This window comes from Dryas octopetala, chromosome 6 (assembly GCF_963921425.1).
Source record: "Dryas octopetala chromosome 6, drDryOcto1.1, whole genome shotgun sequence".
Lineage (NCBI taxonomy): Eukaryota > Viridiplantae > Streptophyta > Magnoliopsida > Rosales > Rosaceae > Dryas > Dryas octopetala.
Genome location: NC_141371.1, coordinates 17,099,337 through 17,115,330, shown reverse-complemented (window position 1 = coordinate 17,115,330; position 15,994 = coordinate 17,099,337). Strand labels below are relative to the sequence as shown.

The 15,994-nt window shown below is 35.6% G+C and overlaps 1 protein-coding gene across 1 annotated transcript; it reads right to left on the bottom strand.

Moving 5' to 3' along the window:
- Window positions 1-3,385: 3,385 nt before the first annotated feature.
- Window positions 3,386-4,129, bottom strand: LOC147282899 (uncharacterized). The gene has a single exon (XM_086248300.1). The coding sequence runs from the start codon at window positions 4,127-4,129 to the stop codon at window positions 3,386-3,388; it is 744 nt and encodes a 247-aa protein (XP_086104426.1).
- Window positions 4,130-15,994: the final 11,865 nt, after the last annotated feature.

The following is a 15,994-nucleotide window of genomic DNA, read 5'->3' as shown; positions in this document are numbered from 1 at the left end:
TAAATTAATTGCGAATGCATGATTTTAAGCATCCAATTCTGCAGCACATTAGGCAATTAACCTCAATTAATGACAAACGTTGACTCTACACCATTAATGGCAGACGCTCATTTCAACACCCCCCTTCAAGCTGGACATAGATATCTCAAATGTCTAGCTTGAAGAGTATCTTTTCATCTAGACCCAGCAACATTGATCTTGTCTCAGTCAATCAGTCACGATCTATTCTCTTGCTTCTCCTTGTCTTGGAAAAGACTTCTCCTTCTTCTTGCTTCTCCTTGTTTCAGAAAAGACTTTTTTTTCTTACTTTTTTTATCATGACAACCTGTCTCACACACAGACTGTCAAAATAATGGAAATTTTACGAAAAAATTCCAAAACCCAAAGCTTGAAATTTTATGGAAAAATTCCGAAACCCAATAACAAGTATGGGAAACCCAAATCATGGAATTTTATGGAAAACTCCAAACCCAATAACTCTTTTCATCTCTCTTTTTTCTTTCCTTTTATTTTTATTATTTTTTTTTGTTTTTGTTTTTGTTTCTTCTCCTTCTTCTTTCCCGACATAACAAAATCACCATCATTTTTTTTTGAACCCAAAAACCCCAAAACAACCAAGCCCCAATTCCTTAAGAAATTTCAAAAGGAAATTGAGGTTGGCTCTGATACCATGTCAAAACTAATGTTTTGGGATAATTTCTTGTTATTATTCTTCTCCTCATGAGAGGTTTATATAGGAGAAACTTAAAACTCTTACCCAAAGTCAACTAATCTGTCTTAATTACAAATCTAACTTAATTGCGAATGCATGATTTTAAGCATCCAATTCTGCAGCACATTGGGCAATTAACCTCAATTAATGACAAACGTTGACTCTACGCCATTAATGGAAGACGCTCATTTCAACAACTTGAGTGACTTTCTTACTAGGTAAAGATGTCTATTTATAGGCTTCTAATGATGGGGACAATGATTTAATACCCATAATTTGTAGGTTACAAATTACTAAATGTGATCATTAGGGCATATGTTACTTAATATCCAAATGTGTTACTTATAAGACATTATGATGGTCATCCACATTAATTCATATATGTACAACACTCCCCCTTAAATGTTCACCATACAATGATACTTGCCTCATTAAAACCTTACTTTAAAAACCATGTGGGAAAAACCAAAGCGAAGGAAAAAGATTACAATATTATGGATTATTAATATAGTATTGGACGCACTTATGTTACCTCGTTAAAACCTTACTAGAAAAAACTCAGGGGGACAAAAACCTAATTGAAGGAAAAAGAGCACAACGCTCATATGTCCATAATAGTATACTTATTGATGCTCCCCCTGATAAGGATCTTCACATGAAGATTGCATGCTTCAATTTGACTGCTTATAAAGTTGATGCAAACCGATTCCATATACCATCTTCTGGAATGTGGACTTCGGTAGAGATTTGGTGAAAAGGTCTGCTAGATTATCGTTGGATCGGATTTGTGTGTAGAAGATTTTTGATGATATGTGTTTGGTCCTGTCACCTTTGATGTATCCTTTCTTTGAGCAATACAAGTAGCATTGTCTTCATATATAACGGTTGGAGTGTTTGTTAGAGGTAGATCACATGTGCTCGAATATGACGAATGACCGAACATGTATGCTCATAATAAAACAGTGTAATTTTCGTATGCAACAACACTATACTGAGAGGTTCAGAAATTTTTCAAATTTATTTTAGAATTTTCCTTATTTTATAGAAGTTTCTTAAAACTTTATTTTATAAAAATTTGGTGTAAAAGAGAGAAAGATGTGAAAGCTATAAATGAATGAGGTAGATGTAGAGTTTTGTGATAACTAGCTGTTAGAAATTTAAGGACATTTTTAAAAAAGATTATGCTAGTTTTTTTGAATTTTTTTTATTTCTGTTTACAAATTTTTTACAGCAAAGTATACATGATCTGAGCGATCGAATTTAAAAAGAAAAATTTTACCGTTGCAACACCAATACACGTTCGTTGATGAGTAACGACTGTAATGTCAAGCAATCTGGACCGCACGTTTGGGTCCACACACGCGCAGTTGTGTGATATCCATGGGAGTCTATGAGTGGGGTTCGCGCTTGTGTGCTTGTCGGCCACCAAGCCTACGCTTGAGTGGGGCCCTATCCTGCTTTTGCACAAAAGCTAGTGGGCCACATGAGTTTGGGTTTCAAATGGGTTTAGGTATCACTCATGCCCCCATATTTGGGCATGAGTTTCGGTCTCAACCCAATTTGGGTCATCAATTCGAAGTTGCTAGTGTTGTGTGTGACCCATTTAATGCCCAAATTTGGGTTGGGTCATCAATTCCGGCCTTGTAGTACCAAAGGCCTAAGAACACCTTTAGGCCTTCTACAATGGTGATCCTCAAATACGCAATATCCAAATCAATTTTGGGTATCAAAAAGTGTAAAAATATTGATTTTGGGGATCACCAATATAATGGTGTTGATGCCCAAACTCATGCTCAAATATAGGGATATTAATATTTAACTCATTTACTTAATTTTAAACCCGTTAATTAAATATTTAAAATATTTTATGATTAAGAATATTATATCATTCTTAATAATTTAATTAGCTCTTCAAAATGACACCAATATTAATATAATAATATATTAATATTAAAATATTAAAAACGTTAAACACAACACAATTTATTTCATTTCACAATACAAACACATAAACTAAACCACAAACACATAAACTAAACAACATTGGCCCCTCAAGCATATGGTGCACCTCCTGCTTGGATCCATATGTGCTCAATTAAATTTTCTTTCAAGTGTGCATTCACACGCCTGTTCCTAATCAAATTGCGACGGACATTCTCCTCAGGTAAAGATGATGGAGGCCTACCTTGTATGCTTGGTTCCACATCGTCATACTCTACTTATGCCCTTCTAATCGTCTCTTCTATGTTAAACTCCTACCAGGCTAGATCATCTTGTTGTCGCTCATCATCGACAATCATATTGTGCAATATTATGCACGCCTTCATGATATAACCCATATCATCCATATCCCAATAACGAGCGGGTCGTTTAATAATCTGTCGTCGGGCTTTTAAAATCTCAAACGCCCTTTTCCACATCCTTACGGAAGCCCTCTTATTTCCTCGCCAACAACCTGTGAGGTTCCGAAATCGGATTGCGTATTGATGAAATTAGAGTCGCCCACTTGGAGTAGATCCTGTTAGCAGGATAGTAATGGATTTTGAATTCCACATCATTCACATTGTATTTCACTATCCGGCTCTTCTAGATATCCCAATCAAAGAATTGTGAGCAGTCTAGCACGGTAATGTCATTGTTAGAACCCGTAAATCCGAAGTTTGCATGCCAAATTCACATGTTGTATGAGGCAACTGCTTCCAAAATAACGGTTGGTATATGATAGTGCCCACGATAGTGAGCTTGCTCAGCCATGGGGCAATTTTGCCACACCCAGTGCATGCAGTCTAAGCTTTTAATCATTCCTAGAAACCCTCTATGGCGCCCCTTTCGCATGAGTCTTCTCATATCCTCCAAGTTAGGTTTGCGGAGATACTCTTCCTCATAGACGTGGGTGATAGCTCGACAGAACTTATATAGTGCATTCTTTATAGTGCCCTGGCTAATGGTTAGTAGCTCTGCAACCCCATCGAGGGGTTGGCCATACGCCATCACTCTCAATGCTGCAGTCACCTTCTGATGGGGCGTGCAACCAAGTCTACCGAGGGCAACTGGCCTGGATTGGAACCAATCATCATGGAGGCACACATCATTCAGAATCTTGTTGAATAAGGGTTGATGCATACGGAAGCGTCTCCGAAACGTCACTGTGTCTTCTATCGGTGCAGGGATAAAGTAATTCTGCATCAGCCTCCCGTGAGCGTCTTCCCTATCCCAACGTGTGTAACGTCGACGAGAACACGCACCACCGTGACGTGGACGTGGGGCGATGACTGATTGTCCCATGGACATAATTACACACCCCATCAGCCTTCTACCTTCATCTACCCTCTCGTAACTAGTATCAGAATCGTCATACTTGATCTCTGAAGGACTCGAAGATGACGACGAAGACGATGCGTAGTTGAAAGGATTCATCGAAGTTTTGATCGGATGATAAATTATCCTGAATAGATAAAAACTATGTAAATTTCAATGGACGAAGTTATCACAATTTATACAGATTTCATAATGTAGGGTACGTGAATAGTCATATCATGCAGGGTACATGAATAGTCACTTCATGCAGGGTATGTGAATAGTCACTTCATGTAGGGTACGTGAATAGTCATATTATGCAGGGTGCGTGAATAGTCACTTAATACATGGTGCGTGAATAGTCACTTCATGCAGGGTACGTGAATATCATGCAGGGTGCGTGAATAGTCACTTCATGCAGGGTACATGAATAGTCATATCATGTAGGGTGCGTGAATAGTCACTTCATATAGTGTACGGTAATAGTCACTTCATTAAATCCTAAACATAATGATTCAAATCCTAAACATAATTTAACTCTCAAACATAATAAAAACATAATTCAACTCTCAGACATAATAAAAACATAATTCAAATCTCAGACGTAATAAAAACATAATTCAAATCCACTAATTATTTGGAGGGTACCCTGGGTATGACTGGTTGAGGTCGGTCATATCCGGGTAGTATTCGGCTGAACTCGAGGTAGCACGTGCACGTCTTCTTGCAATTATTTCAGCTTGCTTTGATCCCCAATACTCTCTTTGCATGTCATTCATGTTTGTCAAGTCTTTGTCCATAATCTGACCTTCCTCCCACTCTATCGCCCTCTCAAGCTTCACCTGTTCTCTTGCTTCCTTCACTCTTTCTCTTGCTTCCTTCACCCTTTCTCTTGCTTTCCATGCCATGTCTCTTGCCACTTCTCTTTCTTGTTTCGCCCTTTCTCTTTCATGTCTCATTTCCTCAGCTACACGTGACCTATCATTATATTCGTCAATTGCCTCCAACATATGAATTTGGTGGGGATCAGCTGCCTTGGCCCGCTTTGCTTTATTTCTTCCTATTGGCCTTGGGTGTGACGGGCCTACTGGTTGCCATGATGGTGGGTCATCATTTGTATCAAGACAAGTCTCATCTTCATCATTCGGTGTGTAATCGGTCGGTGCTTCCTGATCTCTGACCCGCACAGTTGAATTTACAGCTGAGTACTTGACGCATTCTTTTAAATCCTTCCAAACGTGGAGCATGCTAAACTTTTTTCCATTGTTCTTGTCCTTATATATCTCAAGTGCGTCCGTAAACTACAAAAATTATGACATATGAATAAATTATCAAACATCAACAATAGAATAAACATACAACATTCAATTAAATATATACATTCATAAAAAAATAACTTACAACATCGTCTGAATTCGCACCGCTTTGACGTCTCCTTTCAGCATCCAAAAACGAGGCATAAAATTTGTTGCAAAAGGCGGCAATGTCCTTCCACCGTGATCTAATTGTGCCCATCGTTCTGTCCGTTGGTGTGCCCAAATTATGCTACAAAAAAATGTAAACTTCGGCCCAGAATACATACTTTTTTTGTTGTGCACCGAGTTCCAAATTTGGAGATTTCTCTAGCCAAGCTTGAACTAGAGCAATGTCTTCATCTTCGGTTAAACCAAGACCTTTAACCATATTGAATGCACTAAATTTGATGAAAATGTGGTGTAAAAGAGAGAAAGATGTGAAGAAAAAAATAAGAAGAATGAGGTTTATATAGAATTTTTAGTGTACTAGCCGGTATAAAATTAAAGGGCATTTTTTAAAAAAATTTATGAAATTTATGAAATTTTTTTGACATTTTTTTCAATTTTTCTATATTTATTATTTTTTTTGTTCAAAAATAACATTTAGTCATTCTGGGCCGTTGATCTTCAACGGCACACAGATCCCCACCGTCCAAATTGAATGACAGGGAGCCGTTGCATTGTGGAGCTGCAGGGGGCTTGTCTTGGAAGCAGCGTCCAAATTTTTAGTGTACTTGTTGCAGCTGATATACTAGATTGTGGAGTGCAGGAGTTAGTTTCTTCTTGTCAGCCATGGGTCCCGCATGCATGTGAATGACTTTGAAATTGGTTTTTTATTTTTGGTGGGCCAGCCATGAGTTTTGGTTTTGGGTATAACTTATACCCAAAACTGGGGATAGATTTTGGGGATTAAAAAATTTTGGGGTTAAGATTCCGGCCCATTGTACATGGGTTATACCCAAATTATACCCAAAAAATAGAATTGGGGATCAGATACAGTCCCCACTGTAGAAGGCCTAAGATTCCGGCCCATTGTAAATAAATGAGCTATACCCAAATTATACCCAAAAAATAGGATTGGGGATCAGATACAGTCCTCATTGTAGAAGGCCTTAGTGACCTAAAAATTTAGGGCTCAAAACCCATATTTGGGTGGGCCTAAGCAAGTAGAGTCAATTCCATCGGAAGGCCCAAACCAAGTCCAAATATGAAATTTTTAAGACAGAGCTAAAACCATGGGGCTCCCCACGCGAAGAAAGAGAGGTGGAAAATGAGTACAACCATCTCCAATGAGTTTTTTGGACCCAAATACATATTTTGGTACCCGGGAGCGAAAATCAAATTCGGTCTTACTATTCACTCGCCAGAAACCCAAAAATTTGGGTTGGAGTCTTTGGATCTCCCCACCAAAAATATTTCGAATTTAATAGTGCTTTTCTATAGCAAGCAGAGGCACTATGGGTGGGTGAGGGTGCTTGAAGGGCCCTGCTTCCCCAAATCCAGCTTTGCAGGACGTGGATGTGTCATAAAGATTTAGCAACTATTTTTACTTTTTGAGGAATGTAAGAGCTTGTCAAAGAATTTGTGGGATATTTTATAAAAGGACAAGAACAGGTAGGCCAGGAGGCCCAGGATGTCTAATCAGTAACCCAATTTATGTCCTTTTGGGCTATAAAAGAACACCATACAATCCTTGATTAAAATCTTCAAGTTTATAATGAATGAATTTTCAATTATGATGGGTTTGAAATTTGAACAACTGAAACTCCTGGTATGTGTGTGTGACTGTGATAGGCTTACAGGAAACTCTCACCTTTTATGTGCATGGCACTAATTATAAAGCTCTCAATTCCATGGTGAGCTTTGTTGCTTGATTCTGCCACTTTAATAAGTGGGCCTTGAATCCCCAAACCAGGGTCACCAAACTCCAATTGCATGTGTCCCCCAAATGGAAAATGCTTTTCCTTATTCACCTTCCATTATCTTCTTGGTGTGACTATGCATGACACACTTTCTTGAACTACCCACCTACAATAATTCCAAAATTATTACTAGGAAATCTTTGGTGCCTTTCAGGGTCATTTTTAGTAAAATCATAACAAGATAATAATGGTTATTCTGAAAAATAGGGCTTAATTAGGTCTTTAAGTAACAACATAACTTTCAATCAATAGATCAGATCTAAACAGCTCAAATGCATAGTGAATAAAATAAATCTCAAAGTTTATTACTTCAATGGTAGAACATATATATTACCATTACAAACCCATGCATTATCAGAGTTTAGTTCCTTGCCTGTTCTCTCTCCTGAATTAAAGAAATAAAATAAAAGTCATGTCAAGATTTTGGTAAAGAAAGAAAGAAGAAGAGACTAAAGTTTGCAAGTAGAAAATGATGGTGAGGTGTATATAATGGTTTCTGATCACATGCATCACATATATGAACGATGTTTAATGAAACAGATCCAGCTTAAGCTCAAGTCGAGCGCATGCACTTGAGTACCAACCAACAAGCTTAAATTATGAAATGTTATATAATTAATAATTTATTATTTCATGCAATTTGCGGCAATTGATTAATGACTGGCTAGCTTAAAACATATATACTATATAGGGTATGAATAAAAGATACAGGTACCTGTAAGTATCAAGACTATATGGCATAATTTATTACTAGAAGTACTTTGTCCTATTCAATTGTCCATGCCACATGCAAATTGCGACTGGCCAACAAATAATGATCTTTTTCTACAATCAAGTCCAACTAATAACTTAAACTAATTAGAATGTCTTGCATAGAAATATATAATGCATGTCCTTGGTCTCTCTATCAATTAATAATTGGTTTTGAGTTTGCTTGGATTTCTACAATTTTCCATGTAATAATTGGAAGGGAGACTTATAGTGTAATTTATTTTATGAGTTTTTCTTAGATTAAAACCGGTAGTGATTTAGAGTTTTTAATGCCCAAAATATTGGAGTCAAAACCTAACATGCAGCCTCTAAAAAACTCACTCTACACCCTATGAGGGGAAATACTCTTCAAATAGGGGAAAATACCTTTCAAATCAGACAAAGACTTTATTATGAATTAAAATGATTTTTTTATAAATTAAAAAGATTTTATTATGAATTAAAAAGATTTTTTTATAAATTTTAAAATACTCCCGGTCTTCATCTAAAAACTAGTTTTCTAAATGACCTAAGCCTAATTATCTTTAATTATAACTATATATTATCTCCTCATTTTTTTCGATTTTTCCCCCAAAATTTGGCTAAGGATTAAGGTTGAGCAGCATCCAAACAACACTAATTAATCAATGAAATAATGATCTTTATTCCCTGTGCTTGCATCAATTATATACAATATCGTAACTGAAAGTGAATAATTTTTGCTTTCTATATGATCACTTCAGAGTCTTCAGTACTTAATTATCACTTGTTTCGTTGCTAAAACTTTCAGCCAGCTATAAATACGAGTCCAATCAATCAATTATGTTGCATGTTAGACCCCATGTGCACGCCAGATCACAGATTCATAGTGTGTTTGTATGTATACCTAATATGTCTCCGAGTCTTTCATTTCATATATATATGAATTAAGGTGGTCGTGAAAATAGGGAGCAGCCAGATAATTAATGTAATGAAAATTTGAATCCAACTAATCCTACCGTACAATATTAAACATCTTTGTGCAATTACTTATCTTGTTTTTACTTGAATTTGAATCGAAATCATTACAAATCTAACAATACTTCTTTAATTTTTTATAATTTTAATAACAAAAATTAAAAGTAAAAAATAACTATTTGTAATAGAAGGCTTAGATTAATAGACCATTAATTAAAAACAAGACAATGAAGTAGAAAAAGCTACATCCCACTACCACTAGCATCAGTAGAACGTGTTAATTACTGTATTGCTTCGCACCACTACCACTACCCATCCCTATTACTACCATTGTTAGAGAATAACTACAGGGATACCATAGCTGGTATCCCCCTCTCTTTATCTCTCTCTCTCTCTCCTCTCCTTCTGCTCTCTTTCTCTCACTAGCTACCGATACACAAGTCTGCTCTTTATCATAGGGCAGGCAAGTTATTCTTCCATATATTGTCAACATTGGATTTCTACCATGTTTCCATCACTATTATGGTGATGAAAGTCACCTCCAATACATACATTAGTACCTTTTTGTCAGGAATTGTAGATCAAATAGTTAATTAGTGCTCCGTACATGAAAAAAGTTCTTTAGGGACCATTAGTCACAAATGGTGTTAATTACTAAAGAGAATTATGCTAAATTCATCACTAAAGTTTTTGGCGCTAGATAAATTTACTTTTACCACCTATTGTATATCTTTTAGTGACCAAATGTTGAAGCTATTGACCAAAATTCTATTGGTCATTAAAAACCACTTAACAATAGTACGGTATGCCACATATACATTTTTGTCTTTAGTGATCCTTTTTTTTTTTTTTGTAATTTTTGTATGATAGTGTAGACTGTGTAGTACGTACATTGTTAATTTGACTTTCACTAGTGTCGAAGGCCTTCCCAACGCTTCAGTTTCTTTTCGGGTTCTCTCTACCCTAATTCTCTCATTTAATAGAAAAACATGTTTCCTAATTTACCCTATGCCATATGATATATAACTAAGTAACTATTTCATTTACAATTATTCCTAATTTATTTTGATAGGGTACGTATTTAAGGTAGGATGAGAAAGTGGTTGATCTTAAGTTCAAAAATATTTTATGTTAAAAAAAAAAAAATTGATGTACCTATTTCATCTACAATCCTAGTTTATTTTGAAATATTATGCCAATTTGCAATACTATAGTGTCACTTGATGTAGCATTTTTCCCTAGCTTAATCACATTTAGAAAAATATCTCATAGGTTTTAAAGGATATAAAATGGGGTTTTTTTTTAAGCCCAAAATAAAAAAATGGCCTGATAGACCAATCTACATGCTATATGATCGAGGTGAAAGGCTAGTTCACTTTTAATGAGTGGAGCGCAAGGCACTTTTTTTTTTTTTTTTTTTTTAACATTGCCACTGTTCTACAGTAACAATTAGAGGTGTCAAACGGGATGGCTCAGCCCGTTTAAATTCAGCTCATCGTACTTTCGTGCCGTGCTCAGGCCGACCCATAGAGTTAAGACCTAGGCCCTGCACGGTCCATAGCCCACGTGCTATTCGTGCTTGTGCCCTGCCTTACACGGGCCGACCCACGAGCCTTTTTACTTTTATTTTTTATAATTATTTAGGGTCAAAAAACTAAATTTATGATATTTTTTCTTCTTTATAAATAAATATTAACATTTTTTTTTGCTTGAAAGTTGAAAATTGTTGTTGAAAAGTTCTCTAAAAATAGAAAAACAATTTTAAATGACTCGTGGCTAATTTGGGCCCATTTCGTGCTTGTGCTCGTATCGTGCTTGGCTCATGTTATGCTGTGCTCGGGCCGACCCAACCTGTTTGACACCTCTAATAACAACAATTGCCACTGTGAAACAGTGACAACTAGAAGACCTCATAAAATAATACTTATATATATACCTTATATATTTTTCTTACATAGACATGTCAAAAATTAATAAACCAATATAAAATACAAAATTCAAACTTTCGGAGTCACACCCACCCTACATTTTGATTTGCTATTATGACAATGACAAGAATTGTTATTATTAAACAGTGACAATACTTCGAACAAAAAAAATGACCAAGTGCCAAATAGAATCAACACCTTTGTGTTTTTAACGTGGGATTCTTTATCATTTTAAAATTTGTGGTGGAGCTTTTTAACATTGCAAATATCAGGTGGGTTTGTGAGATTCTAAGAAATATTCCAAATTTATTTTGGACTTAATTCTATTTTTGGTAATTTTCTAGAATTTTTATAGAATTGTTTAAAATTTTTTGTGAACTATTTTGAATTTGTTCTAGGGAGTTGGAAAATTTTAGAAAAATTCTAGAAGTCAAAATAATACTTTGACCCGTTAGATAATTATTACTTACTGAGACGATTCTGTAGGATTTTTTTTTAGGGAATTTTTCCAAGTCCCCAGCTATTTTTGGCCAATTTTTGAAATAGAAAATTAAAATAATTGCTAACGTGGGCTAACAAGCATCATGCGGCGCACACTGGTTGGATGATGTGCATTGACGAAGCGTTGAGTCAGTGCTGACCAGGACCGCCAGGCGAATGACGTTGCCCTCGACCGTGAATGACATGTCATTCTACCCATTCGCTTTCACTAGTGCTCAAAACTGGGTTGCACCGGCGCGCATACCTCGTCCCTAGCTCAGCCCAGCCCGTTTCTCTACCTCCTTTTGGGCTGCCTACTTCATCTGTTTTGAAGCCCAATTTGCTCATGCTGAAGTACTTTTTGCATGTTTTGAAGGCCAAAAGCCCCACAAGAAGAAGGATATAGATCCTTTAAATTTGGAAGAATTTTAATTCAAAATTTAAATATTTTTTCAATTTTAGATCTTTCCCTAAAATCCTAGCCATCCATCTAAACTAAATCCTAACCATTCATTTTACCTTCACCCACCTATAAATACCCCTTCACCCCATCACTGTTATTCACACCTTAAGCTTGAATTCTAGAGCCTCTCTCTTTAGAATTCTCTTCTCCTTCCTTTGATCATAACTAGAGTTCCGGAGGTTCGATTGGACAACCCCGTTTTTTCCTATAAGCTCATGGTGACGAGCTCAACCTAGCTTCTAGGAGGTTTTAGAGCCAATGTTATGCAGAAGTAATCTCTTCATTCTAGCTGAGTTTGACACCAAAAGCCATAAGTAATCTCTTGATTCTAGCTGAGTTTCTGTCAAAACTTTGTTAGATTAATCTCTTGTTAATTAGATTGTTTTTATCCTCTAAATTAGCAACTCAAGTAGTACTAAAGTTTTGCCCATGGAAACGTTTTGTTAGGTAATCCCTCCAACTCAGCTTATTTAAAAGTTATTTATTTAAGTTGAAACGTTGCCCAAATTTTATTAAATAAAATCAACCTAATTAAATATTGAGGCCATGCATATGAGTGGTAACTAAATGACATAATGTCTAAGGTCAGTGCATGAGTATACAGGCATTGAATATTGGTCCAAAGCTCCTCCAATTTCTCCATATATTGACCTGGTCATGTTGTAGGGACTAAACTAGTCAACCTCGTCAACCTAATTAAAAATGATATTAATTAGGTTCCAAAAACCGAACCGTTACTCGGTTTATGGAAGGTTTTGGAATGACTCGATCTTACGAGGCAAGTCATGTTAAACCAAAGATTCTGAGGATCCTAGAAACTGAGCTAGTACCAAACTTATGAATCATTTAAACCGGACCTTACACTAACAAGGTCATCGGTTTACGAGAAAATGGTTTTAAAACCAGTTGTTGTCAGACGAAGGACTCCAATTACTCAATGGTGAATAAGCGGACGTCAGAAAGGGTGTAAGTTGGATGTTTATGTGGGATCAGGCTATACACTAGACTCCAGGTAGAGGGAACTCACACCCTGTCTAGAGACCTATTTTATAGCATGTAGTACGCATTATAATAAATATTGATGCACGTGAATTTTGCAATGTTTTTTGTTTTCATTGGTGCATGGTTTTGTAATGGTATGATATGTGCTGTTAGCGATACTAGATGACTTGAGAGTAAGGGGTCACAATTGTTCACTTTGGGTTTCAATCCCCTAAACCTCCAGAGGTAGTAATACGGATGACTGGTCGATTTTATCGTTGGGGAGGCCAGTCTAGTCAGTATTAACCACAAAATGAATACGTTCGCTACTAATGTCAGTTTTTGTTGATAATGTGGTAAGTTGTAGTTAGCCAAAATGGCCGGTCATAAGGTATAATACTAAACTTGGATCCGAAAAATGGTTTGCGAAAGCTATGTGAGCATGCAACTGGTTTTATAACTTATATTGATTCTTTGGTTATGCTTGTGCATTTTTTTTTAAACTATTTTTCATTGGATTTTATGTAGTAAATAATTTTTTGCTACTATTTTCAAACTTAGCCAGGGTCCCTCGAGGGGAAGCTATGAACGTAAGTGATTTTTAACCTCTATTGTGCTCTATGAATGCAGATGAGGTACCGATTGATGATTTGGACTGAGGTCGCGGCCTAGCTTCTTTTTAGCTCCAAGACTTATTTGGTTTAGATTATTTCTTCTAGCCAGTTCTACCTTATTGTTGATCCTTGTTGCTGTTTATTTCCATCTTTTGATGTACCCTTTTATATATTTCTAACAGATGTCAGTTCCCTTTTGGGTTGATCATATTGTAAATATGTCGAACATCATCTTACATTTTTATGTTCTTCAAGGTTACATTTACCAAACTCGTAACCTTGGTGGGTTGGTTTTTATCAACTAGATATATTTAAATGTTTTATTAATTATTTATTTTCGCTGGCATGCAGAAAAACTTTGATATAACCCATTTTACTTAAAAATGACTTAACCTATTTTGGAAATATTCGGGATTATAATACTCGGGGTGTGTGTGTGTTATAGTCGTGGGTATTTTCAAAGTAGATGCTGCTATGGCACTTCCAGGTTTTGAGGCATCACAGAGTTAATATTACAATAAAAGGTATACAATGGACTCATGAATCATTTGTTTTATAAAAGACTTATATAATGTCATTTCATTTGTAATGTATAATTTTTATAATCTTGTTTGTTTGTATTAATAACATGTTTATTTTTGTACATGTACCATTTCTCCTAGCTCAATTACAGCCACATAAATATATTATAGACTTTGAGAAATATAAAATGCTATAATGTAATTTCATTTGGAATTGTAATGTAACTGTTTACATCCTATTTTGGCACTGGGTCGGAGTCACGGCTAAGCCCAATTGTTAGCCCATAGTAATCAAGGACAAGTAGAAGAGGAAATTCAGGAAGGCCCAATCTTGCCGAGTATCTTTGATGTAGTAGGAGTTCTAATTCAGGCAAATCTTGAGCGTGAAGCAAGAGAAGTCCAGAAACAATAAAGAAAGGGATTACCTAAAACCTTAGGGAGTTGATCACTATAAAAAGAGGCGTCGACAAGAAGAGAAGCTCTAAACACATTCAACAAATCAAACAAAATAACACAAGCATCTCAATTTTCTCATAGTTTTCTTAAGTGATTATTGCTTCATTTCCTTTGTTTTAGCTCTGCTAGGATTTACTTTGTCCCTAGTATCGATTTCTTCCCAATTTTTACTTTAAATTTCATGTCTGTTCATTATGAGATTTGTTATTAGAACTACAATTGTTACTAGTTTTCAAAACAATCATATTATTCATACTTTTTACATCAAAGCTCATTATTTTGCAATTCATCCAATCACTCAAGAAACAATTTTTCGCACTTACGAATTTGAGCATAGGGTCATTGAAACCAACGACAATTAGAAGTCCTTGAGGATCAAGGCAATTCGGATTTAGGCGAGATTCGTGTTCCTTGTCTCGCCGCACAATCGTTAAGTTAGACTTAGATTATTTCGGCGCAAATCATGCATTCAAGCACTTAGAATCATTTTGTAGACTGGTCATCTCAGCTGTACAGTGACACGCCCGCATTTTAATTAAGGACTGCAGTGTTCTTATCAAGAATCTCGGTAATCTCTGCCGTGGTTTTTGAGGGCAACAGTAACATTTTCAGTAAAATTCTATTCGCCTCCTAAAATTTTGTGACACCCCAAAATCTTGAAGTACCATAACGGCACTTACCTTGAGAATACGCAAAACTATTACATGCAAACAAAACATTCAACAATTTCATTGCTTCCTCATAAAAAAAAATTTAATAACTTGCAATTGATTAGGATGTTATATAAATTTTGGGTTGAAGAGGAATATTGCAGCCTAGGTTAGCCACTCAGTTGCTATGGTTTCGTTAGTGGTGGTTTTCTATGTATAACATGAAGGTTTTAGTAGACATGCAATAACCACCATATATCTCTAGAGAAAAAAAAATAGTTAAGTTATGAAATCGATCGAAATACCTAGAGAGAAGGATGTAGAATTTATTTACTACAATTGACTTTTATAGACTCCTTATAAGTCTACATTAAATATGAGAAATTTGGAAAACTAACCTAATTTAAAGTTAAATAAAGATTTTTAACCTCTTTTTTTAATTTTTAGAAATTTGATCATCGAGTAGTGCTTGAACTCTCCTTGAGAAGTGCTCGAACCCTAATTTCTTAAAAAAAAAAAAAAAAAAGGTTAAAAGTCTTTAATGGCAATCAAAATGGATTAGTTTTCCAAATTTCTCATTAAATATACCTAAACTTTCTACTTCTACCAAAGTGTTTTAAAATCTATCTAATTTCATATTGAATACACCCCAAAAAATTTTTTTTTATTCTTTATTGCATAGTTTTGACTGAAAAAAATTACTTCTTTTTTTTGGTAAAAAAATTAAATTACTTCTTGATATATATAAGAAAATGATTGAATGAAAATGATCTTACCACTCGGCTATATATTGATCCCCCATTTATGTGGTTTTGGGCAAAATGAAATGATAAGAGAATTTATAGTTAGCAGAAGAGAGAGAAGAAAAAGGCGCCAAAAGTGGCAGATTATGTAAACAGTGGGCCAGACTAACTAAACTATATCACAAGGTGACAGGACGATAGAAAGACAAAACTTACCAGACCCAG

What these genes read in the sequence shown, in the direction of transcription:
- LOC147282899 (XM_086248300.1), bottom strand. Translation starts at nt 4,129, where the DNA reads ATGAATCCTTTCAACTACGCATCGTCTTCGTCGTCATCTTCGAGTCCT.